Source organism: Pithys albifrons, chromosome Z (genome assembly GCF_047495875.1).
Source record: "Pithys albifrons albifrons isolate INPA30051 chromosome Z, PitAlb_v1, whole genome shotgun sequence".
NCBI classification, from domain to species: Eukaryota; Metazoa; Chordata; class Aves; order Passeriformes; family Thamnophilidae; genus Pithys; species Pithys albifrons.
In genome coordinates, this window is record NC_092497.1 from 46338864 (window position 1) to 46363649 (window position 24786).

A 24786-nucleotide genomic window follows, 5' to 3' on the forward strand; every position below is an offset into this window, starting at 1 on the left:
TTTGACTCAGAACAATTTATTAAATCAAAGAGAGGTTACTACTGTTTGAAAGATTATTGTGGTAGGAAAGCATTGTACAAGAGATGTGGACAGATTCAAATCTACAAGCATTTGACTCATCATTACAGGAAAAACCTCATTTTTCTGCTTCCTAGAAAAGACATGCTCAGATTCTGATGTACACTCACAACAGTGTGCATTAGATAGGATCTCAAATCATAAACTAATGTCCTCCACACTGAAGAGCCTGGAAGTGTCTTTTTATCTGTGGGATGTAAGTATCACCTTAACTAGGCCCACAGGCATATGAAATTAAAAGAGAAAAACTTTAAATATAGTTATGTAAAGCATTAATTATCACAGCACTAGAGGCTCAGCCTATGTGAATCAACTTTTGCACATTGTAAAATACTGATCCCCTAAAGCCTCTTTCAGTTACAACTGGTCTGAAGATATTTTGCACTTACAGGAAGAGAGCTTCAGTAATATTCTTTTTACTCTGGAAGCAGAGTAAAACAATAGAAAAAAAAAGAACTGTATGTCAGTGCCACATCAGCAAACTAGGAAGTGCTGGCTTCAGAGAAAGCTACTGTGACACTATTTTCCAACACAATTCAAAAAATTATACTGAAACTTGAACAGAGGAAAACCCAATGGACAAGAAATGGCCCTGTATTCAAGCTGAAATACAGTCTCACCTGCATTCCTAGGAAAACTATGTTAATGTCTCAGCAGTGGCCAAGAGACAGCTTTCCCATTCCACATTGCTTCATTATTATTGCTTCCACATTTTGTTTTATTCCAGGAATATATATATATATATACACGCTCATACGTGTACATACCTCCTGGCTCATTCAACTTTTACAAACACTGTAGGAAGAGTACAGACTTCAGGAGACACAAAAAGCACTCTCAGCAAAGTTGCTTTGACTATTCTAGTAAAAACAAAAGTCTATGAAATTAACTGATGCTATATTTATGCATCACTCTGCTCTAGGTGGGTAAAATTGAAATTCTCTGGAAACCTGAACTAAAAATTGAGCAAGCGTCGTACTCTGTACTTTTAGATCTTGTTAAAGTACAAACACGAATAACCTGCAACTAACAGGCACACTTCAGAGCTCATGTAACATCCATCTATGGCTTCCAGAGCTTGAGGAGGCCATCTTCACTGTAGGTGGCAATCAGGTTCTGGTGGGGGTGATGAGCAATGCCAATGACATCTTTTTCATGAACCTAGAGAATAAGTAGAAAGATGCATCAGAAGAGTCTTCCTTTAGCAGATTTGAGACAAATACTCTCTTCAGACAAGAGCTAGAGGAAAGCTGGACTGAGTTTTAACATGCTTTGTGCATATAGCAAAAGCAGAGGTACATACCATCCCCCAATATTAAATTCCAGTCACAATAACTTTTGTGACATGGCAGTTACTTTTTGTTGGGCAAGGGAAAGTTTAGTCAAAGTATATTTCCATAAATATCCACGAAATTTAAGAGTTCCTTGTTAAATTAGACATTTAATCTGGTACTCCTTTTAGTTCAATCCAAGGCAAATTTAAGCCAGACAGCTTTAAATCTCACAGCTTGAACTGATTCTCCACCTGCTGGAGTCCAGCCTAAGACATGCTCTGTTAACGTAAGTTTGAATCGATTCACTCTTGACTTAGTGAGTATTTTCCTAATTTTGACAAACAAATGCTTCTGAAAAACCAAAAATATTCTATAGCCAAATGTTTTGCAATATGTTTGTTACCAATCACAGCTACTAAACGTGAAAGATTCCTTGGTCTGAGATTGCTCCTTATGGACGTTATGGTGAATATTTACATCATATTTGTGTTCAATCTCTACAAAAGTTCAAAGCTAAAAACTCACCGTCAGAGTTCTCTCCAGCTTGCCAGTCACTGTGCTGAAGCAGTAAAGCACAAAATCTTCACCAACACAGTAGATCCATTCACCACGAGGTGAAAGCGCACAGCAGACAAAGTCACCACCTTCCCTCTTACCAGAGCTAAAGCTTCTTACAATCTGTAAAGACACCCCCCGAAAATAATTGCCAGGATTAAACATCAGCATATCATTACTCTGTTGAGGGCAAAATATTTGAGCAGTACTAGGTCTGTTTAGAACACATGATGTCTCCTATGCATAGCTAAACATGCTTTCTGCATTCTATAAACTGAGCACAGGATGGTTTGTCATGAAAGCAAACCAGAGAAACCAGGTTTAACCCAAGACTAGGTTATTAACTAGGTATTTATGCATTCTGGAAATGACAGAGAAACGTGAAAGGATGCCAGTAAGATCACATACTTGTCCTTGCATATTCATAATGACAACTGTGTTCGATCTGTTGCAAACAACAAAGTGTTCTGGGTTTTTAGGCAGCAGAATGACACTGTTCACAGTGATGTCTGTCCCAGCAGTGCTGCCAAGAGACTTGAAGGTGTTTGAGCACTCTGTCGTCTTCACATTCCAAACCTAGTAATAAAAATAAATATTAAACTAATGAGCTTTAAAAAATTAAAACAAGAACAAGCTGATAGAAGATTCAGATTTTTTAAGGCTCCTGGAGGGAAATATGTTGTAGCTTAATACAGATTTTGAAAAAGAAAGTTATCACATCTATTCTGAAGTGTGAACAGTTTCACTACAACTGAACTGCAGGTGAACTTCCATTATCTGAATTCAGTCTGCCTCCCTTACCTTAAGCATATTCCCTGAGGGGTGAGTCCAGGCTTGTTTTCTGGATTTACCTGGTATCTGTGAATGTACGTGGAGCCACCACACATGCAATTTACCTTACACAAGACATGAAAACTGCAAAGCAAAGCCTCACTGCTTTTAGTGGGATATCCCAGCCTACAGCTACCTCAGGCTCAACACCAGGCTATTTGCTACTTGTTTAATATTAAAATAAGATGTCATTCATCATCTGTGGAATATTTTTGTGGTGTACCTACTCGTACAACCAAAAGAAACCACCTTCTTACGCTATTCCCATGATTGGGGCAGTCAAGCAAAGGATACAAGTCTGAAGTAACATCCCATTTGATAGGAGCAAATCTATCATAGTTTCCCGGGCACATCTATGAACAAAATCTATTTACCCATCCTCAATGCACTCCATCAATGCTCTACTTATAAATTAATACAGAAACAGATATATTAAAAAAATTAGTCAGTAGTGCCCTTTATGTAATAATGCTTTGCACCTCTTAAATACTACAAACTGTACAGTTCCACACTTTGCTGAGACTAAAAGCTGAACCTACTCATTCTACCATGAGCTCCACTAAAGTCAGATTATCCAGTTTACATGGCAAGGGATTCTTAAGCACAAAGAAGTAAGTGAGCGACCAACACAGGAAAATGCAAATATTCCAGAGAAGGTAATGCCCTCGTCCTAGGACAAGAGATGTCATGATCAACATTATGTCCAGAAGAAAGAACAGGCAGGGAAGTACTGCACCTATGCCCCTCTGTCCTAGTTCAGCAAGCCGGGACCAGTTTATCACCGGGTGGGTGGGACCAAAGCTGTGCATTCTAAACTCTGTATGCCATTTCCCAAGAACTGTTAACAATGGACCATTTGCAGCAGCTGTCCAGGGCACACCTGAGCCCTCATGATCTGAGCTGGGTGTTAGACACCTGTGAGATAAGAGCTGTGATAACTCCTTCACACGCAGCCCAAGGGGTCACGGTTTGCTAATGGGCCATCAATGATTCCGAGTACTCCATGACTCACAGAGTGAGACCACCCATTGTGTATCCCTGCCCTGAGGGGGTACTGGGCAGTCCCACCTGGACCTGAGGGGTTACCTTTAAACCAGCACACCCTCTTTTACAAATACAGCAGAGACAGGCTCTGAAAGAGACTGTAAGAACAGTATGAAATTTCATCAGTTCTCACACCAACCTACAGTAAAGGCCACAGGCAGACTCATTAATGCAGATAACCCGAAGTCCTTCTCCAAAGACTGCAACTACTATACCAAATGAGCTACAAGACAGCAAGAGTCTGAATGAGTTATTTACAAATGATAAATGGCATCTTACCTTCACTGTGCCATCAGAAGAGGCACTGATAATGTAGTGGCCATCCTGGGTAAAAGTAGCTTCATTGACAAAGGAAGAATGACCACGGAATTCCTTTAAAGTTTTCCCAGATTTTAAACCATGAATCCTGTCAGATAACACAAGTGCAAATGCATGAGTAAATTCAATTCAGTAACAAGACACCAAGCAGGTGCATGATCAGAATTACTGCATTACACCAACATTAAGCAACATCTTCCAGGTGTTAAAAGCTGCAGGAAAAAGGGTTTGATGAGGTTGTTGCTGTCTGTTAGCTTAAGATTAGAACAGAGGTTGAGTATTTTTATTCTTACTTTTAACCCACCCTGCAATGAATCTGAAAAAAAATAAAGAGGAAGAATATCTGAGTCCTTACTGAAGACCTGAAAACTTGTAACTATTTGGTCAAACATCCCTACCCACCATGTTTTTATAGAATAAAGGGAGTCAAGTTCTTCTCAAAGGCTCACAGATGAAGTACAAAAGGCAAAGGATACAAGTTAAAAGGGGAAAAAAACAGGCAGTATCAAACCAACCCAAAATGCCTCTCCCTATGTCCAAACAGGATTTTCCCCAAGAGAGCTGTAGAGCCCCAGGACAGATGGCAAGAGAAGCAGCAGGGTCTTCAACCACAGAGATGTTGAAAACTCAGCTGGACAAGGCCCTGAGCAAGCTGTTCTAACTGAAAGGTTCACTGTGCTTTGAGAAGCACAGTGGACTAAGGACCTCTACAGGTACTGTCTAAATTAAACTATTTTACAGTTTAGCTGCTTAATGTGAAAATTCTGTTTTTGTTTTCCCTCGCTGTAGCTTTCTCAGTTTATTTACCTGATTGTCTGATCAAAAGAAGCACTAAGAATTTGGCTGCTGTCTTTAGAGAAACTGAGGCACGTAACACCTTTACTGTGTGCTCTTTCAAATCTTCTCAGACACTGACCACTCTGGATTTTCCACACCTGAAAGAGAAAACAGCAGATGAAATAAAAGCTATTACCTCTGTTATGAGGTCACAGTTTAATCGTCAAAGCCAATACCTATCTGTTTCTGAGCCATGCTAAAATTAATTTATTTTAATATGGAATGGCAACATGCCTGCAATTGGCAAAGTAGTATTTTTCATCACTGCCTCTCCCAACACACTGTACTAAAAGATTTGTACCTTGATCTTTCCATCCTGTGCTCCAGTTGCTAGCATTTCTGTATCTCTACTGAAGCACATGCACAGCACTGCATCATCCATCATCATAAAGTTATCTTGTGCCTGGTACTTCAGATCCTAAACAAAAGCAGAAGATCCAGCAGTCAAAGCAGTGACATCAGTGAAATCTATTTTAGGGTAAAGTGCAAACATATTACAGCAGTTTTATCTTCAGTTGCATTTTACAACCTATCACCAAGCAGACTTCATAGCCTTATAATACAGAATTCTGCCACTGTCACCATTTCAAAGGCAACACCGATGCAGAAAGGTAAAAAAAGTTATCACAGAGGGAAATCCATGACAAACCAAACAATTAAACCTGTGTAAGTATTCCAGATCAATACCTGAATCTCCTAAGCAGACAACCTTCTCAGGTTCACATTCCCTGAGAAACTAAAATAATCTCACAGAATAAATCCAGGTGCTCTGGCAAATGAACCATCCATGTGAAATAAGGAGTAACTTACCTTCCTAATCTTTCCTGTAGTGAAGTTCCACACTTCAATGAAGCCATCGACTGAGCCAGTAACCAGATACTGTCCATCTGGAGAAAACCGAGCACATTCCACATGTGACTTCTGCCCAAACTGTTTTATGGAAAAATACAAGAAAATATTACTATGCAATTTAAAAGAAACAACTCATTAAAATAAAATTGTAATCTCATTTTAATGGTAAAAATATTTCCCAGAGGTATGCATTCACAAATTTGATGCATAGGTACAAACCCCCTGTATTGTGTGTATGTATGGCCAGGCTTCACTAATGAAGGTTTGGGAAGGGCTCTCCCCACGTGGGTGTGCCCTTCCAGCCTGCACAGTGGATTTTTTATGTGAGGCACAGCGTGCGCAGAACTGGCCCCACCGTTTCAGTCCTAAAGTTTATCTGCCATGGCTGAGTGAGCTTGGACAGTGACAGTGAAGTCCTCAGGACTAGAACCTACAGCACCCGGTATTCCCATGAGGTCTCCCATCCAAGTACTGACCAGGGTTGACCCTGCTAAGCTTCTGAGATCTGACAGGGTCGGGAGTCAGGGTGGCATTTAACTGCCTTAAAACTCCTGTCAATACACACATAATAGCATTTTAAAAAAATCAAAAGACAAAAACCCCTGCTATTGATCCGGTAATGTCTGTGAAACTTACATCCAACACTCAATGCTTACAGCACCAGCTGAGTTGGTTGTCATAGTTTCGTTTTTTGCAATGAATTGTGTGTTAACAAACACCTTTCCAACAACCAACATATATCTCTAGCAGACTTCAGAAATTTCTGAAGCAGTGTAAGTTGCTTCACTTGAAGTGATTTTTTTTAGTGTAACTTTCACAGGGAATGTTTGATAACTTTTAATATATTTAAAAATATAGGAATTTAAAAATTGGATAAGTCACCATGACAACTGAGTATAGACAAAAACATCTTCACTAGTCAAAACAAAAATGCAGTATCAGCACTGGTAAACAAAACAATTTCTAGCAAAGTATTTTTAGCAAGCTGTTACCCAACATCACAAAATCAGATCACAAGTTCCAACTCACAACTTCTAAAAACAGTTTAATACATTAGTATTTCCCTGCACAAGTAAAAAAGGGAATAAACTTCTGGAAGCTGATTGATTCTGAACTGTGAAGTGAAAGAAACAACACATTTATCTTAATCACAAATACATAAGCACTCAATATTGTTAAAAGACCTCATTTCAGACTCCCACGAAGAAGAGTCTCCTGATGAGAAAAGGAAGGTGTGTAAGGAGGGGAAAATGGAGGGAGGAGATGGCTTACAACAAAAGGGACAGAAGAATTCAGAATATTTACCCCATCCCCCCCCCAACATAAAGCATAGAAAGGAAAAACCAGCAGTAACACACAGAAGCAAACACATCACCTTAATATGCCTGCTCAGCTGCGTGGGGAACTTTTCTTCTTCTACATCTTTCACAGCTGCTTTGCCTCTGAACAAGTCAATTGTCATACCAGGAGGAAGCAGGCCCTGATGCTGTTGCCATTTCAGTGCCTTTAGAGGAGTTGAAAGCCACACCATTAGATATCAGTTAACACAGACCTATCGTACAGGAAATAATTGTCTGCACAGAATATCAATGAAAACATGCTGAGTATCAAAAAAGGGTTGAAAGTGCAACAGAAACAGCACGTTACAGAATGTAACTTTCAAAAAGCATACTATGTGCTGAGTGTTTCTTCTGTTGGAAGAAATCTACCACTGGAGTGATGACTTCCTACAACAGCTAAGTCCTTGCCACATGGAAAAAAATTAATTTTTAAATTAACTATACCACATGTAAATGTGTAGTATTTGAACTTTACATTTACAGAGTTGGAGAATCAACTACACTATAGCTAGTTATCTGCAGCAAAGATGTAAAGGAGCTGACATGGCTATTAAAATACTTTTCCAAGACTTACCTGCCCCAACAAGGCCATAAGGCGAGATGGAGGTACCACACTGACCTCTCCAGCCAAAGCTTGTGCAATAGCAGCTCTCCGCTTCTCTTTGCTGCTCCCATCTGGGTATGCCTAGAGAGGGGTTAATTTTATGAGGTGATTATTCTGAAGCATAATAATCTTTTTCTATAAAAATCTCAGTTTCTCTGAATTGAAGCCCCTTCCATGTCCATTTTCTATTAGGCCTTCAAAATTCTCATAGTACCAACTCTTGAAGGTACAGTATCAGGGCTGGAAAAGACCTCTAAGATTAGTCCACTAACCACCTGTTATCCACTACCCTCACAGGCTTTCACCACAAATGTCAGACTAACATAAGCAGTCAGAAATAATGCCTTGCTATTATTGTTATTACACAGCAGTACTTTTATTTGCACAAGGTGCATTTTCATTTACTGTCTACATAAAACAGAAGAAGCAAGGTGCAGATGCTATCCTGGGGCACAACACAGGTATAAATCCCCAAATTCCCACCCCTCTGCTGCTGCCTTGTGATCAAGAGTCACACATCACTTCCCAAACACTTCGTAAGATGTGTAAAATCATCAGACTGGGAAACTGCACCATCTTGCACACAGATAAGGAAGATGCCACGAGCCATCAGCAGCTTGGACTGACGCTGGGGGTCGTGCAGGAGAGGTGCCTGAGAGAGAGAGCATAACATACCTCACGAGGATCAAAGTAGGATCTTGCCAGGAGGTTTTCCAGGTGGATGTAGCGCTCCGGCTGGGTTTGTTTCAGCATGATCATGGGATCTGTTTGTCTCAGCAGAGACCTGGCAGCCCCCAGTTCCCGGAGTTCAATCAACTCCAACACAACCTGCACGGAGAGACCAATGCCTTTACCACCAAAAAGCAAGTGGAAAACGCCACACAGAGGCTCCCACACGGACCACAGAGCCCGCACGCACCCCGCACTCGCTCACCTGCTCGTAGAGATCGATGAGGGTCTTGTCGGGCAGCTTGAGCGACTGTATGGCCTGCAGCACCGTGTCCCAGTGCCCGCTGTTGATGTCCGCCACGAAGCTCTCAATGCTGTCCACAGTGTTGAGAGACACGGTGGTCTCCTCCTGAAGGGTGGCAAGCGCCCGGTGGAGGCTGTTCTCCTTCAGGTATTGCATGATGAGCCGGATCACACTGCCGGGGGCCGGGAGAGCGTGCGGTAAGATCGGGCCCCGCATCCACCTGGCCGCCGGGGCCAGGGCCACCATCCCCTCACAACCACCCCCGCGCCGCCGCGCCCGCCCCCGGCCCCTGCCCCGGCCCTCTGTCCCGCGCCCGCCGCCGCCCGTAGTCTGAGGACTCGATTTCGATCGACATCTTGAGCCACCGCCGCCGCCATGCCTTCCGCCAGCTTTTCTGCCCCACCCCCCCCTCCGCGACTTCGGTCCGCCCTCCCACTCCCGCTCCCCGCGCAGGGACCCCGCGCCGCCGCGGTCGCCCCTCGCCCCGGCTCCAGCCCTCTGCCCCGCGCCCGCCGCCGAACGTACTCTGAGGACTCGATTTCGATCGACATCTTGAGTGGTCGCTGTCGCTGCTACCGCTACCGCTGCTGCTGCTGCCGCCACCACCAGACCTTCCGCCAGCTCCTCTGCCCGCTCTTCTGCGCGGCCTCCCCCGCGACTTCCGCCCGCCCTCCGACTTCCGCTTCCCCCGCTGGCGCGGTGACGTCATGGGCGCGCGGCGCTCCCGCGGGATTGGCTCCAGCGGAATGGATGGGCTGCGGCACCGCTGAGTGTGGAACGCGGAGGTGCCACTGGGTCCCTGCACAGCCGCCGTCCAGCTCCAGCTGCCTAAGCATGAGCCAGCATGTGCCCAGGTGGCCGGGAAGGCCAGTGCCATCCTGGCCTGTGTCTGCAACAGTGTGGGCAGCAGGGCCAGGGCAGGGACACCTCAGCACTGGTGAGGCCTCACCTCGAGTTTTGTGTCCAGTTCTGGGCCCCTCCGTTAATGAAGGGCACTGAGGTACTGGAGCGGGTCCAGAGAAGGAAAAGAGCTGGGGAACGGTATAGAGCACAGGTCCTATGAGGAGTGGCTGAGGGAGGTTGGAGAAAATGTCACTCAGGTGACCTTATCACTTTCTACAACTACCTGAAAGGAGGTTGTGGCCAGGTGGGGATCAGGCTCTTCTTCCAGGCAGTCAGTGACAGGATGAGAGGACATGGCCTCAAGCTGTGCCAGAGGAGGTTTAGGTTGGACATCAGGAGGAATGTCTTCACTGAAAGAGTAATTAGACATTGGAATGGGCTGCCCAGGGCGGTGGTGCAGTCACTGTTTCAGGAGGTGTTTAAGGAAAGACTGGACGTGGCACTCAGTGCCATGGTCTAGTTGACAAGGTAGTGTTCAGTCATAAGTTGGACTTGATGACCTCAGAGGTCTTCTCGAAACTACTCGATTCTGTGATTCCACCCGCTGTCTTTCATCCATTGGGATCTCCAGAAGATTCTCTGTGGTGACACAGACAGGTCTGGCTGCAGGTCACGCATCTGGGCATGGACATGGAACAGTTCCTTGGCCTTCTGCTTCTTTGCATGTGTCAGTTTGCAAGAGCAAGTCAGGAGTGTTTTTTGCAGCTTGCAAGCCTTAATAAGCTGTTGTGAGCTCTGCATTTCAAGAGTGTGGTCATGTATGAGAGAATGACAGTACACAAAGTAATGTCTCATGAGTAAGAAAATTAATTGGTTGCTTTATTTACAGACTAAGAAATCTGCTCTACTGTGCAGAGCCCTCCAGTAGTGCAGGGATGGGCATGAGAAGACAATGTCCTTTAGACACACAAAGCGTGGCTGTGGCAGTCCATCCTTGCTGCTTGAGACTCTGACCGAGGCCAAAAGTCTTGAAGCCCTGGTTAATGCAACAAGAGGTGTAAAACTGACTGTATCCCTCCTGGCTGTGTAGAAGGTGCCTGCCTACATGTTAGGTGCCCTTGTCAGGAAAGGAGCTCCTTGCTTCCTGGGCAGCACTGAGGATCTTGCTGCTCATGTCTTCCTGGCATTAGTTATTTGTCACCTGCCTGATGATTTTACTTATCAGTGAGTGCCTGATACCAGTGCTAGACTGCCAGTGCATAGGGGTGTGAAATCCACGGTACTCGGCCCCTCCTGGATGGACTTGTTTCTTGCTGTTTTTTTAGTCGTGTACATTTTGCTCAATGAGCCATGGAAAATAGAGCCATGTGTGAGAAACTGCCTCCCTTTGCCAAGGAAAGCTGTTCTTCGCTGTCTCTGTCCCTAGAGTGCTTTAAAAAGTAACCCAATAGCATGAAGCTGAAAAAATAGTGAGCGAGGCACATGGCTAACATTTTGTTTGCTGTTGTTTCTTCTGCATGATGCTTGTACAGAGGTGTACAGGGTATTACTGCAGGGAAGTATTGGCTAATTATTCCAGCAAATTCGTTTTCAATGACAGGTGTATTTATGTGGGTTGAAGGTTGTTCTGAAAACAACGCTGATCCAGACTGTAACAAAGCAAAGCCGTAAATTTCAAACATGGCAGCTATTTTTGTGCTGGCAGCACATAGGAATCTGGCTCAATTCCTCAGTAAATTCAGCTGGTGCCCTCTTGCCTGCTTTCCCTCCAGTGCTAACTGGCCTCCAGCAGGAAAAACCGAACAGTCAGGCTACCTGTTCCTGAACCTCCCAGTCCTCAGGATGGCATTTTTCTGAGAGGTGAAGATGCCAACTGATTGGACAGATGTTGGTTTTTATGCCGCCTCTGGCCTTCCTTCCCTGATACATGTGAAGGGAGGTGGACACCCCAGTAAACCTTCCTGTGCTCTCCATGAACTTCATCCAAGTGCTGTGCAAGCACATGAGAAGCAAACTTTGTGGCTAGACACAGCTACAGCCAATCTAATCTGGTGCTGGCAGCAGTCCAGTGTCTAGAGACCTCCAGAGATCCTTCCAGCCAACTCTCACAGGATGCCAGCTCTGGCAAAGCATTACATAAGGGAAGGAAATGTTTCCAATATATATTTCGGCTCCACTGGGAAATGGATGCAAAGGGAGAGAAGCAGTCTTGCTGCAGTTAGGCTGCACAGAGATCTGCAGTACACTGGAGCTGAACCCAGGCCTCATCAGTCCCAGACACACTCTTTAAAAGGAAGCTGAGCAAGAGCCTTGGAATCAAAATTGTTAAGGGAATAAGTTTACCTTTCTTTCTGACAGAAAATTTAATGAAATATTTTTCAGATTCCTCCTGATTCAAAAGTAGTCAATTTCTTGCACTCTCCTCCTACATGCCCCATGCTCTCTTGCTTCCCTGGGAGAGCAGTTGAGCACCAGGCTAGGAGCCCTACCTTAGGTTGACCAGGTCACCAATCTGCGGTGGCTGGGGAGCTGAATCCATGGAGCAGATGGGGTGAAGAATCACAGCCCACCCCACATCCAGGAGGACATAACATTTCCTTCCAGAGAGCCATATGGCTTCACATGCAACTGTCTGCTGCCTCAGAAGCTGCAAAACTTGTTTCCTATGCTCCAGAGCTGTGCTACAGAACCAGGAGACCATATAAGCTTACAGTGACAATTATGTCCTTTCCCTGCTCCAAATTACTCTAGTGACCTGCAGTGGTAGTTTTGCTTTTCTCAGCTTTCAGGCCACAAGGCCAGAAACAAGTCCTTCCATCAAAGTGCATTTACTGTAGTCTCAAAATGAGGTGCACCTCTCTGAGGTCAGCCTCTTGAGAGAGGCTGTGCAGGGGAAACAACCTGTGTGGTTTCTGTTTCTCTGTTGTTGAGAATATTTTTTGTGGGACACCAAAAAAAAAGGAAAAAACCCACCCCAAGAGTGGTGTCTTGCAGGGAGAGACCTGTGACTTGAAATTAGGGTGTGGTGCCCGAGAGCAGTTAAACCTGGGCAAAACCAAGCTTTGTTTGTCATTGCGGGTGAGGCAGACCACATGCTGGGCCATATGAGGAGACACAAAGGGATATTATTATCCCTTCTTATGGGTATCCGTCTGGGAAGGATGTGGAGAAGCTGGAGAGGGACAGCAAACAACTTCTAGGCACGAAAGAGCGTGGGGCACATGGCCTGCAGGCAGAGCTGGCAGGAGCTGAGCTTGGCTTGCTCAGATGAGGTGAGGCGAGAGGGGGCTTAACACCAGCCTAAAACTACGGAAGGGCAATTCCAAAAGGCTGAACCTCTTCGATAGCCTCAGCTGACGCAACGAGGGGCAGCAGCCACACAGTTGTGGGGGATGTTAGTTGGCTGCAGTTACCATCAGCCCTGGGACTACACGCTAGAGAGCTGAGGATGATCCCTGTCCTGGAGAAGGGGTTTTAGCTGTGGCCACAGAAGCCTGTAGGGACTCGAAAAACCTTGTCACAACTGGACTTGGGCTGAGACCTGCCACCCCCATGAGAGCTCTGGTGCTGCTGGGGCTCTGCAAACTGTGGACCACACTGTGGCTTTATCCAACCCTCAGCAGCACAGCAGGGAAGTTTGGCAATTTAGGCTAGTCTCTGAAAGATACTCAATAAAAGGTATCTTGGACTTATTAGGCATTAGGGCTCAGGAACACAGTTCCAGTTGCCTGGCCTCTGTTTTGACCTCTATTTTCTTTGAAGTTCATGGAGAAGAAGAGAAAGGAAATGAGAGGAGAGGCCCTGCTCTTCCTGTAAAATGCCTCATTCCTTATAAAATCGTTTTGCAGAAATCTGTTTCAGCTGGACAAGCTGAATACTTCAATACATGCCTGCAGTCATTTTCCATCCTGGTCTCATAGTCCTCTGACTGCTCAGCCACTGCTCTGCATTAGTAAAGCTGTAGAGGCCCAGGCACAAATACTTCTCAACGAGGTAGTAGAGGAGGTCTTCCAGAGCATGTTAGAGGGCTCTGAGTTGCAGCACCTGTATTAGTTCCTGAGCCAGCTGGAAGTGCACAGCATCATGCAATACAGTGGTGTCAGCTCCAGCTCACCGCTGTGTTTTCACACCTTTTTCCCAGGCCAGATTGCTGCAACACACACCTTCCAGCCTTTGCCAGGCCATGAAACTCCCATGTTAACATTGCACAAGGAGGAAAGCCCAGACACGATGAGGGAGAGGCACATAGTGCCTCAGATCTGTCGTGGACACCAGTGATGTTTCAGAGCAGGGGGAAACCAAAAGCCCCAAAGGAAGGCAGCTACATTCCTTCCCTCCCACTGTAACACCAGATTGCCAGGAGGTCTTGTTAGGAAGGCACCTTGCTAGGTCTCTAGTCCAACCCCCCAGTCTAAAGCTAGATCAGGTTGTGTTCGGACCTATTGAGTTCTGCATACATCCAAGGACAGACATCTGAGCTCTGAGTTGCACTACATTCAGTGCCGGGATTTTTTCATGCCCAGATGGGAAGTCCTGTCTTGCAGCATGTGTATGTTGTCCCATGTCCTGTCCTTGTCTGCCCCTCTGGCCCCATTTTTTTTCATGACCACCTGTGGGGTGATAGCTCTGATAAAGTCTTCATGAGTTGAGGGAAACACCTCAGCTCCCCGGAAGGGTGCTCCCAGAGCCTTTGTCAGAGGACAAAGACATCCCAGTGGCTTTCCAAAAGTGCTAAGGCCAGACTGTTAAGATTAACAAAGGATGGAGTGTTGTGGAGATGACATGGACCTCCTTTGCAATATCTTCTAGGAATACAGAGGGAGCCCTACTGGGCAGTCCTGTGGTGTAAAGGAGAGCACTCTGGACTCTGAATCCCAAGGACCTGAGTTCGAGTCTCAGTGGGGACCATCCCCTGGCAGTTCAATGCCTCCCTGCCATCCGACCCCATCAGATCTTGGATGCTCAGCAGGGTCAGCCCTGGTTAGTACCGGGTGCTGTGACAGTCCCAAGGACTTCACTGTCACTTTACATTAATGCAGGTGGGACTAGAAATCTTTGCATTTCTGCCCCTCTCCCTTTCACGTGACACTACCATTCAGAAAGTGGATTACTCCTGTGAGAACTCTCCCATGCTAGAGAATCTCAGTTCCCTCAATACACCCCGTGCCACAGCCTCATCACCACCTTGGTAGTCACTGCTGATTCTCTCAAGTTTGTCAGTGTCTTCTTTGTACTGGGTAGGTCAAAGCTGATTGCAGTACAAAGATGAGTTTTCAGCAGCACTAAGTGGTAAGCAAGAATCACGTCTTCTGTGCTCAACTTCATGAGGTGGCTTCTGGCCCATTCTTCCAGCCTGTTGAGGTCACCTCAGATGACAGGCCTCTCAAAACACAGTGACTGTTCCCAGTTGATATTAGCTAAGGGCTTTTTCTGATCCCTCCTTGGGATATGCTGAACCTCCTTTTCCACCAGACATATGTGCAGCAGGTTGGCAAGGGTCCTGAAAACTGTGCAGGGTTTCCTCCTCTCTGGGGAGGGGATCCAAGGCGAGCTGTAGAAACTACTAGCTCCCTGGAAGGTGGCCTTGCTGCTAAAGGTGGCTCACATGAGTGTAGTTGGAGCTGGAGGAATTCTCACTTCTCCTTTTGAGAGGTGAGAGGCTGGCCCAAGTGTGGTCAGAGATTTCCCACACCTACATTCAGTGGCCACCTGCAGTCCTTAGGCTGGAGGTTTCAAATCCTGTTTCAGACCAAGCCTACCCCACAGCTGTGAGGAAGAGAACCAAATCTGGCTGCTGCAGAGGCTGAGCTCTGTTTCGAGTAAACCACTGGTGACAGGGAGTCTGCAGCTTTTCTGGTGCTCCTCACAAGTGCATGCATGGGGTCTGTAGCAGCATGTAAAGGACCCATGCTCAGACTGCCCACCAACTTCTTCTCAGCCCTCTGACTTCTGGCTTAGGCACCTTGGAGGCACTGATGCCTGCCCCCAGCTGGGAGGAGCAGCTGACCGAAGGCTGGTTAGGGATGCTAGCACCACATTTTGCAGAGTGGTTTTCTGCTGTTTGCAGTGAGAAGCATGGGGGGAGATCAGCACAGCTTGCAGATGGAGGCAGTTGCTGGAGTCCCCAGAAAGGACTGCTTTCAGGTAGTATTTCCACATGCAATTAGCAGAACATGTCTGCAGAAGCCCCACATAGGCAGCTATGCTTTGGTGTAGGGGCACAGGATGCATTAAACCAATAGAGCCCCAGCACAGTTTTCACAGAGGTGCCTGCTATGCTTCTTATCTGCATGGCTTTTGAAGTCCTTAAACAACTTGTGATATGGGGACAACCAGGCATTGACTTGGGTGCATACAGAGCAGAGGAGGCCTCCTGAAAGGAAAATGTGACATGATGTATTTTGGCTGTGTCATCTTAGAGAGGGAGACCACGTTACAGGTTTATTTCACAAGCTGGACTTACCAACTCATTGAAACAATTTTCACATCTGACGTATCAAAACTACTTCAAGGTTAGAAGTGAAATTAAAAATTAGGCTGAAAAAGCTGGCAAAAATTGATTCAAGACCTTTTGCTCCTAAGGACTGCAGGCAAGGGAGAACTGTGAGAAGAGTAATTTCTATGTAACTGGGGACTAATGAATAACAAAACTTCCTGATGACGTTAGATAGGATTGAGTATATTTAACTTGCAGGCTGTGTTATTCTTCCAAGTCATAATCTTGGGCAGGGCTCTTGGATGCATTTACAAATGAGGCAAGATGCAATAACAGGATTGGTAGAAGTAAGGAAGTGACAGGGAATGGTGTTTGTGGCTTGGCAGGTGGCAGCCTTTCTTCAGGATTAGCCCTGGTCTCAGTCCCTGCCTTGTGATCATCAACACCAGCAAGACACTCAGTCTACTCTTCCACGAGCAGTGATCTTACTGCTCTGTAGCTGGTGTGAAATGCCTCTGCCCATGACTAAGGTTTGGCTCTGGAGAAAAACAGTTTGACAGCACAGCAAGGCTGAGTCTGTGCCCAGGTTGCAGACTTGGGGATTTGGGATTCGATACCACACACTGGCCACTACTCTTCCTCGTGCACCATGGCAAGAAAGCATCCAGATAGCTGGGATTTCAGACACCAGCTCTCTCTTCAGGCCATTCCTTCTGCTACTCCAAACAAAAGCAGTTTTGGTGCCTCAAAATCACTGAGCTACCTGCTCTTTGGTTGCCTCTGTCTCTGGGTATGTCCTGAGAGGCACAGTGGAGGAGAGCAGCTGCTGTCTCTTAGAACGAGCAGTATCCAACTGGAGAACAGGACTTTTTCCCAGATTAAGTGAGTGCAGAACCACAACTCCTCTCACCCATCTCTGTGGCAGCCTGGCCAGAGGGAAGACTCGCCAGGCTTCTTTCCCAGATGGCAAAAGAATGATGGGCTTACAAGAGGGATAGCCACAGGGACAGAGAGATTCTGGCAGCCTGTACTGCTGCTGGACAGTGGAGGCCTCGCAGTTTTGTGTGTAGCCTGACAGTAACAAACCTTGGAGTGAATAAGGCACATTAAGGAGACAAGCACAATCCTCCAAATACAAGTGGTTTGGTTTTTTTTAATTAATATCTGTAATATCATCATGCAACATGGTGGGTGAATGAGATCCCTGAGTATTCTGTCCCTGTCACTGAGAAGCACACACATACCTCACAGGAGCTGAAGTCAAAGACTGAGAGTATTGGAAACATCTGCTGGGACCCTGCTCTTACAGTTTTCACAGTCAGAATCTCAAGCCGAGTGGAGGAAGCCCAGCTTCTCCTGGCATAGGCAGGAAAACCAGCTATTTGACATTCAGAAAACGCAAAGCAGTTGCTGAGTTGTCATCTTTGCCAGCAGTATCTTTCTAAGCTGAGGTGGGAATGCCAGATGCCAGGGTGGGTCAGTTTGCACCCAGGTCCCAGAAATGACAAACTTTGTGAGTATTTGCACCTAAGTAGTATTTTCTTTTATCTATGCAATGTGAGAAGCTGTAGGTCATTTCAGTTGTGTACCACAGATTGTGTTTAGTGTTTCATTGAGTAATTTAGTAAAGCACCTTCAGCCACTGCTGTTTATAACCACTTTGTCTCACCTGAGTGGTTTCAGATCCCTAGCAATGCTGATGGTCGTGGTTGAGCCTTTTGGGGTCTCCAACCTTCTCCATTCAAACCAGGGATGAGAGATCTGAAGCAGAGTAAAGTAAACAAACTTTCACAGAAAAAAAGGACTTCACAGTACAAATCTATGAGATTCATAGTGAAGACATTTTATTACACAAAGCACACAGTTTATATAGGGTTAGGACTACAGCTTATTAGCTTAAGGAGTTACACACCACCACACTAGATACTTCAGTTGGTTAAAACCTATCTCTCACAAGTCCCATGTTTATATTATTTCATCCTGGCTGTTTTTGTGCACCTGCAGAGTCTTGTGAATTCTTACTATGTGAATTCTTGGGGAGTAACCTCCTCCCTATCAGCCAGCAGCAGCTGAGCTCCTTGCTGCCTCTGGCTGATAGCTAAGTGTCACAGGGTTTTCTATAGATCTGAATTGCTCACTTTTGATTTTACTGTAACAGCAGCAGAGGAGGCAGGGCTGGAGATGGCCCTGGGGTAGTGGAGATACCCAGGGCAGATCTCACTGCAACTTGGGTAGTGAAGTGTACACACAACTCCTCCTGCTCTCACCTGTTCAGAAAGGCTGGGTCACAGGACTGAGTCCAGGGTGACACACGAGTTTGCATAGTGAGCAGGGCTTTGGAGCTGGGCACCTCCAGAAGTCCCTTCCAACCTAAACTTTCACAGGCTTCAGCTGTAATAGCAGGTTCACTTAGCTTTAGTTCTTGTTCCTCTGCACAAGAATCTATTGAGAACAACTTTGCCATAGCAGGAGTACTGTTTTAGTGGGAAGGCTGTGCAGAGCCTTCTTTAACTGCCACCCCAGGAGAGATTTACCAAAAGGGCAGGTTGCCATCCAGCATGCGACATTTGATCACCTTGGGCCGTTTGAACTTGTTAGCCAAGTCACGGCACCATGCCAACAACAGAGGCCAATAATGGTTGCAGAGTCTCATTACTGGCATCTATAGGTAAGAACCTCAAGAAAACTTTGGCTCCTCTTTTGTTCTTTGGGCATTTCTGTATTTATTGCTTTTAATGGAAGTCTTCATTTACCAGGAAATATAAAAAAGCAGAAGTTCAACAGCACATGTCTGCAGACAAGTTCTAGAAACCAGGAATGAATGTTACGTCTCCCTCCCTCCCTCCCTCCCTCCCTCCCTCTCTCCCCACACATACCTATAAATGTAGATGTGTTCTTACATACTCTTCTGCTTTTTTACAGTGCTGGAAATCATCATTATGAGGGAGAGACTGACCTGGTGAAAGACAGAGCCTCAATCCAGAGGAATGTCTCTAAATGGCAAGTCTGGACCATAAGCATGTTTACAAAGCCCAGCAAGCAGAAGTGTCAGCAGCCTCTGGTGCATGGCGGTGAAGGAGGGATAACCCTGAGCACCCCCTCAGGCTGAGTAGTGACTGGTGGATCTGCTTTGATAGGACTTGGAAGTGACTGAACATGAGTTTGAGCATGGTCCAAAAGTAATTCTCATTGTGCAGAAAGCAAACTGCTTACTGGGCCGTACAGGTGGACCACAGGCAGCCCAGTGGAGGGATGTTGGAGACCCTTGTATAGGTGTAAGTCCAAAAAGCTCTTTAAGGTGATGCTTTATAATATGAAGAAATGGATATTGGTGCTAGAAAAGTTCAGAAAAGATTCCTTTGTGACCTTGCACAAAAATGCTGAGGTCACCAGTAGACAGACCAGTGAAAACCCAAGTGTTCCAGCAGGGAGACTGAAGTGTGCAGGTGTTCAGGCAAGATGTCTTGTTGTATGTTAGGCACTGGAGTGAGGAATATACACTTTGCTGGTATGGCCTGAATAATCCACTGCCTGAATGGGACAGCTGTGAGAGTTGTGCCAGGGTGCAGGGTACCAGCAGCACCGTCCCTTCTGCTTCCTCCCAGGGCTATCAGTCCCAGCATGCTGGTAAGGTAAAAGTTAGAATGAGTCTTGCAACACAGCCTTTTCCTTTGTCAGAAGAAAATGGAAGTTATTTTGTCATTGTCTGCTGTCCTTCAGCTTGTGTTGCTGCTGTGAGGTGGCATTTTCTCTGAAGGCCTGGGTTTCCACAGTGTTGTTCTTGCCAAATATCACCGTGGTTCCTGCTGGGTGGGTTTCTTACTATCTCTTTTTCTCATGCTAATGGAGTGGGGGTTGCTGAAACGGCTGGAGCAGTCTCTGCCCTAAGCTGTTGGTGCAACACCAGCATTAAACACTAGCAGAAGTTACTTATTTACCCTAAAGGAGGATCTTTATAGCTCTGCCCTTATTTTGTACTGTAGTTCCAGCAATACTATAACTCTGACAGCAGGGGTTAGAAATTTGATTTGTTAAGACATTGCAATGGCATTATGTCTGGTGCTTTTTCAGAGTTTCCTGGATGTTATTGTAACAGGATAATCACTTACTCATGTGCAACCATGGAAGCTGCTCACAAAAGAAGCAGCATTTTCTTTGCTAACAAAGGAACTCCTTACTGTTTTATTTTTCCAACAAAAATTTCCCAAACATAGTAATTAGATGTCTCCATTTGTTCCAAGTTTTGTGTTTATTCTAATTTACAAGCAAGCCCAGTGGAGGGATGGAAGATGGAGTCTTTGCTATTAGAATAAGAGCTTTGGTCTGAAGTTGTTTCTGTATGTAATTATTCTTAGTCCAAAAATGCCAGAATGGCAAAGATTTTTCTAGTGCATTCAAATTACCATAGATGGAATACTTTGGAGAAGCTATGAGAAGGATTTCAATTTAATCAGTTCCAGGCACAAATTTTGGACCAACAGCTAATACAGCAGAGCATCAGCAACTGTCTCCTCTCTGTGCTCAGATACAAGAAGATTCGAGAGCTATCCAGGCATTTTTTTATGGTAGAAAGATTTTTCTTATACAGGAACTATTTCCTCTTCTCTTCAGTTTTCCTCTTGTTCACCCAATTGCAAATCAGTAACTTTTATTAACACCAGGTCTGAAAGACATTTCTATGTTTATATGTGAACACAGATGGTTGTTTGGTTTGGGGGATATTAGTCAACCAGGAATGCATAATCAGCATGAGTAATGAGCATCTCTGGGAAACCAGATTTGGACTGCAAGAGGATTCCTGGGGTTGAAGAAACCTAAGTAGGAGCAAAGCAGGGAGGATTCAGCTTCTGGTGGGGAATGAAGCTATGCTGAGCTAAGGGTAGAGCAGTTTGCACATGGGCATGGCTGAAATTTAGGAGACATGGTGAGAAGAAATGCTGGTGTGGAGAGACATTACATGGTAGCTAAGCAGGACTGGAGGATGGGTGGAGGGACTAGTCTGGATCTCTGGCCACAGCTGGGTCTGGTACATGAGGTGGACCTCTGGCAGAGTATGGAGGTGCAGAGTGCTGTGCAAGGATGGCTCAGCTTGGGATGAACCAATGGCAGACACCCCAAAGTGAAGGGCCAGAATGTGCTAGGGTCAGACCACTTTCTATCTACCACCATTCTGAAAATAACACTGTTCTAGTTCAGCAAGCCAGGACCAGTTTATCACCGTGTGGGTGGGACCAAAGCTGTGTGTCCTAAAATCTCTATGCCGTTTCCCAAGAACTGTTAACAATGGACCATTTGCAGCAGCTGCCCAGGGCACACCTGACCCTTCATGATCTGAGCTGGGTGTTAAAGACACCTGTGAGATAAGAGCTGTGATAACTCCCCTCCAGGAAGTTGCTAGCACCTTCACATGCAGTCTAAGGTGTCATGTCTGCTAATGGGCCAGCTATGGTTCCAACATACCCTATGACTCACAGAGATCACCCATTGTGTACCTGTTAAAGGTTCAAACACAGGAAGGTGGTGTTTGGAGGAGTCCCTCAGAGAATTTTTCTCACCCTACGAACAGAAAAGGTTGGGGCTTGGAGTGCCAGGACTGAGGACAAAAGATGGCTGATAACTTTCAGATTCCAGCTGAATGGTGGGCTGGAGGTGAGAAAACAGAACCCCAGCACCTGGGGGTGGGGAGAGGTTTTTCTTTCTTTTTCCCTGTCTGCTGGTTTGACTTTTTTGGGGGTTTTTCTTTGGGCAGCTGCAGAAAAAGAGCCACTGCTTGGTGGTGAGAGCTCTTTCTCTGGCTCTGCTCTTTGCTTTTCCCCCTCCACCTCTGGGCACCCTGAGCTTCAGAGAGAGACAGAGAGAGGAGAGTCAGGGCTGCTTTGGAACATACTGCAGACCTTTTCTTCCTGGGGACCAACTTAGACGGCAAGGAGATTCCTGGGAACTGTCACCATTCCTCCACTTACAGCTTTTCCTTCTTTTGAACAAAGGACAAGGAGAGAGAGAGTCTGCTTTTCCTCCATGAAGAAGGCTCCATCCCGTACCACATAAGTCTTGTCTCTGCCTTGCTGGGAAAAGACTGAGAATGCACCTTGCAGCCAGCCAAAGTGTGACACTGACACTGTCCATAAATGTAACTGTACCAGGAGGAATCTACTGTTTGGGGGTTGTTCTCTTTTGTTTTTACATTTGGTGCTGGGCTAGTAGTTTGCTCTGATCTGTTTACAGTATATATAGTAGTTAAGAACAGTTATCCTTCTTATATCCATTTTTCTAATTAAAGTTCTTTTTTCTCAAATTTAATAAGGAGTGATGTGATTATTGAGGATGAATCCTCTCTTCTGTTTTTTTGATCAACATTTTGGGTTTTTTTCCCTTAAACTAAGAGAGTACCCCTGCCCTGAGAGGTACTGGGCAGTCCCACCTGGACCTGAGGGGTTTTGGGACTCAGGGGAACCACTTGTTGGATCAGAGGAGGATCAGAACCTCGACATGAGGAGACCACCACTCTTGACCAGGCTGTGACTATCATCTGTAGCAACAGGTTTTTCACCTCCTTTACTTTGGACTTGGGGAAACCACATGGGTCTCAGCACAGGGGCTAACAAACACCATTGTGTTTGTGCCCCAGGGTGCTGGGTTACACTTCTGGGTTTTGTGGGTTAAAACCATTTTCTCTTCATGCTATTGCATTTATTGTAATATTTTTATTAAATTGTAACTCTGACTTACAATCTCTCTTGTGGTGGGTTTGTTTCTTCTGCTGGTTTACCTTTAAACCAGCACAAGTGCAGAAAAATGTGGCTGGGCAGGGCTTCATCCAGCACTGCCTCTGCCCATCTCCTGTGCTTTCAGGCTGGACGCAGTGCCTCTAGAAGCAAAGGGGTGAGGGGGATGGGTTCAGTCTTCCCTACAGGCTACTTGAGATTAATTGTATTTACGAGGTTTGCAGGTTACCTCTCACAGCCTCGACCCCTGGAATTATGTTTTTGTGGCCTTTTGTTTCTCCCTGCACCCTCACATTTGGACATCATTCACAGGCCCTTGTCAGAGGCAGCCAAGACAAAATCAATAAGGTATTACTAAAGCTTGAGGACCCTGCTGGTTGGACTTTTGCAGCCTTTAGGAACTACTTCTTGGTCACATTCTCATATGTGAAACATTCTTTCATCTGATACCAGCTGTTGTCCCTGGTCTGTCTCTCTGGGAAAGGCCACCAGGCTAAATCAGACCCTCTCTCCTGATAGGTTTGCTGTGTCTGGTACCTTCAGCATCCTCCGGAGAACAGTAACTGTGGGACGCATCCTGCAGCTTTGCAGTGTTAAAGTGGCATGAGTGACTCACACAACTTGTAGAATCACAGAGTGGTTTGGGTTGTAAGGGACCTTAAAGACTATACAGTCCCACCACCCTTTCCCCTGCAAGGCCACCTAGGCAGGAGCAATTTCCTCTAGACCAGGTTGCTCAGAGCCCCATCCAACTGACTTTGCAGTGATAGGGCATCCACAATCTCTCTGGGCAACCTGTGCCAGTGCTTCACCACCCTGCCAGTAAAAGAGTCCTTCCTAGTACCTAATCTAAACCTGTCTTATTTCAGTTTAAAGCCATTTCCCCTTGCCTATCATTCCCCTTGTCCTATCACTACACACCCTTATGAAAAGCCCCTCTCCAGCTCTCTTGTAGCCCCCTTCAGGTACTGGAAGGCTGCTACAAGGTCATCCCGAAGCCTCCTCCTCTCCAAGCTGTACAGTCCTAATTCAGCCTGGCTTCATAGGAGAGGTGCTCCAGCCCTCTGATCATCTTGATGGTCCTGCTCTGGAGTTTCTCCAACAGGTCTGTCTCCTTTGTATGTTGGGGGCCCCAGAGCTGGATACAGTGTTCTATGTGGAATGTCATCAGAGTGGAGCAGAGGGGCAGAGTCACGTCTCTTGACCTGCTGGTCACGTTGCTTTTGTTGCAGCCCAGAACGTGGTTGGCTTCCACTGTGAATGAATTGTGCTGGAGCATGTTGAGCTTCTTGTCAACCAATACCCTGAAGTTTTTCTCCTTGCCTTCAGTCATGGCAGCAGGAGGGAGGGAGCTGGGTGTTGTGCAAGTTACAGTCCTCAGCTTAGAGAACAGGGATCTTCCATAGAACAGGTCCTTCAGAATTTACACCAGCTGAGTCCTACTAGCAGGCAGTCAAAAGAACAAATCAGAATTCAGTTCTGGAGTGCTCTCAACACATGCCCAGCTCAAAGCAGGCTCCCCCCTGTGTCAGGGCTGGTTGTTCCGAGCCTTATCAATTTGGGTTATCTCCAAGATATGATTTCTGGTATGTCCACGATTTGAGACCCACCAGCTCTCTGGTACTTGGCTGCATCACTTCTGCAGGGAACCAGGTTTTCACTGCATCCAAACAGCACTTCCCCTGTGCCAAGTCTATGCAAATGATCGTAAAGGAAACCTGTGTATGCATCCTTAACAAGTGTGTCCTCCTCCTTGGACACACAGGAACAGCAGTGAGACACAAGGCCACAAAGCACTGTGCTCCCATTGGGAAGGGGTCTTTGTGGCGAGGAGGCATCTGTGTTCTGTTTGCATGGCAAAGCATCAGGAAAACCCAGTACTAGACTGTGGTGGGGCTGGAGCTGAAGCGGAAAAAAGTGCTTCTGAGGCTGAGACCAGTTGATTTGCTTTCCTGCTGCGCCTGGCCACGTGGGCCCAGTAGCAGGCATGATCGAAGGGATGGGGTTTCTCACTGTCTCCAACAGGCGGCGGTGCCAGGGTCAGTCTCTCCCTGCAATTGCAGCTGCTGCCAGTGG

At 46.0% G+C, this 24786-nt stretch overlaps 1 protein-coding gene across 1 annotated transcript; it reads right to left on the minus strand.

The window, feature by feature from the left end:
* SMU1 (SMU1 DNA replication regulator and spliceosomal factor) lies at positions 1–9370 on the minus strand. Its single transcript, XM_071581269.1, has 12 exons — positions 9232–9370; positions 8668–8878; positions 8409–8561; positions 7704–7814; positions 7165–7293; positions 5748–5867; positions 5239–5355; positions 4908–5035; positions 4062–4188; positions 2316–2483; positions 1878–2030; positions 1–1239 (listed from the first exon to the last, which is right to left on the minus strand). The coding sequence occupies exons 1-12, from the start codon at positions 9255–9257 to the stop codon at positions 1141–1143; spliced, it is 1542 nt and encodes a 513-aa protein (XP_071437370.1). The 5' UTR covers positions 9258–9370; the 3' UTR covers positions 1–1140.
* Positions 9371–24786: the final 15416 nt, after the last annotated feature.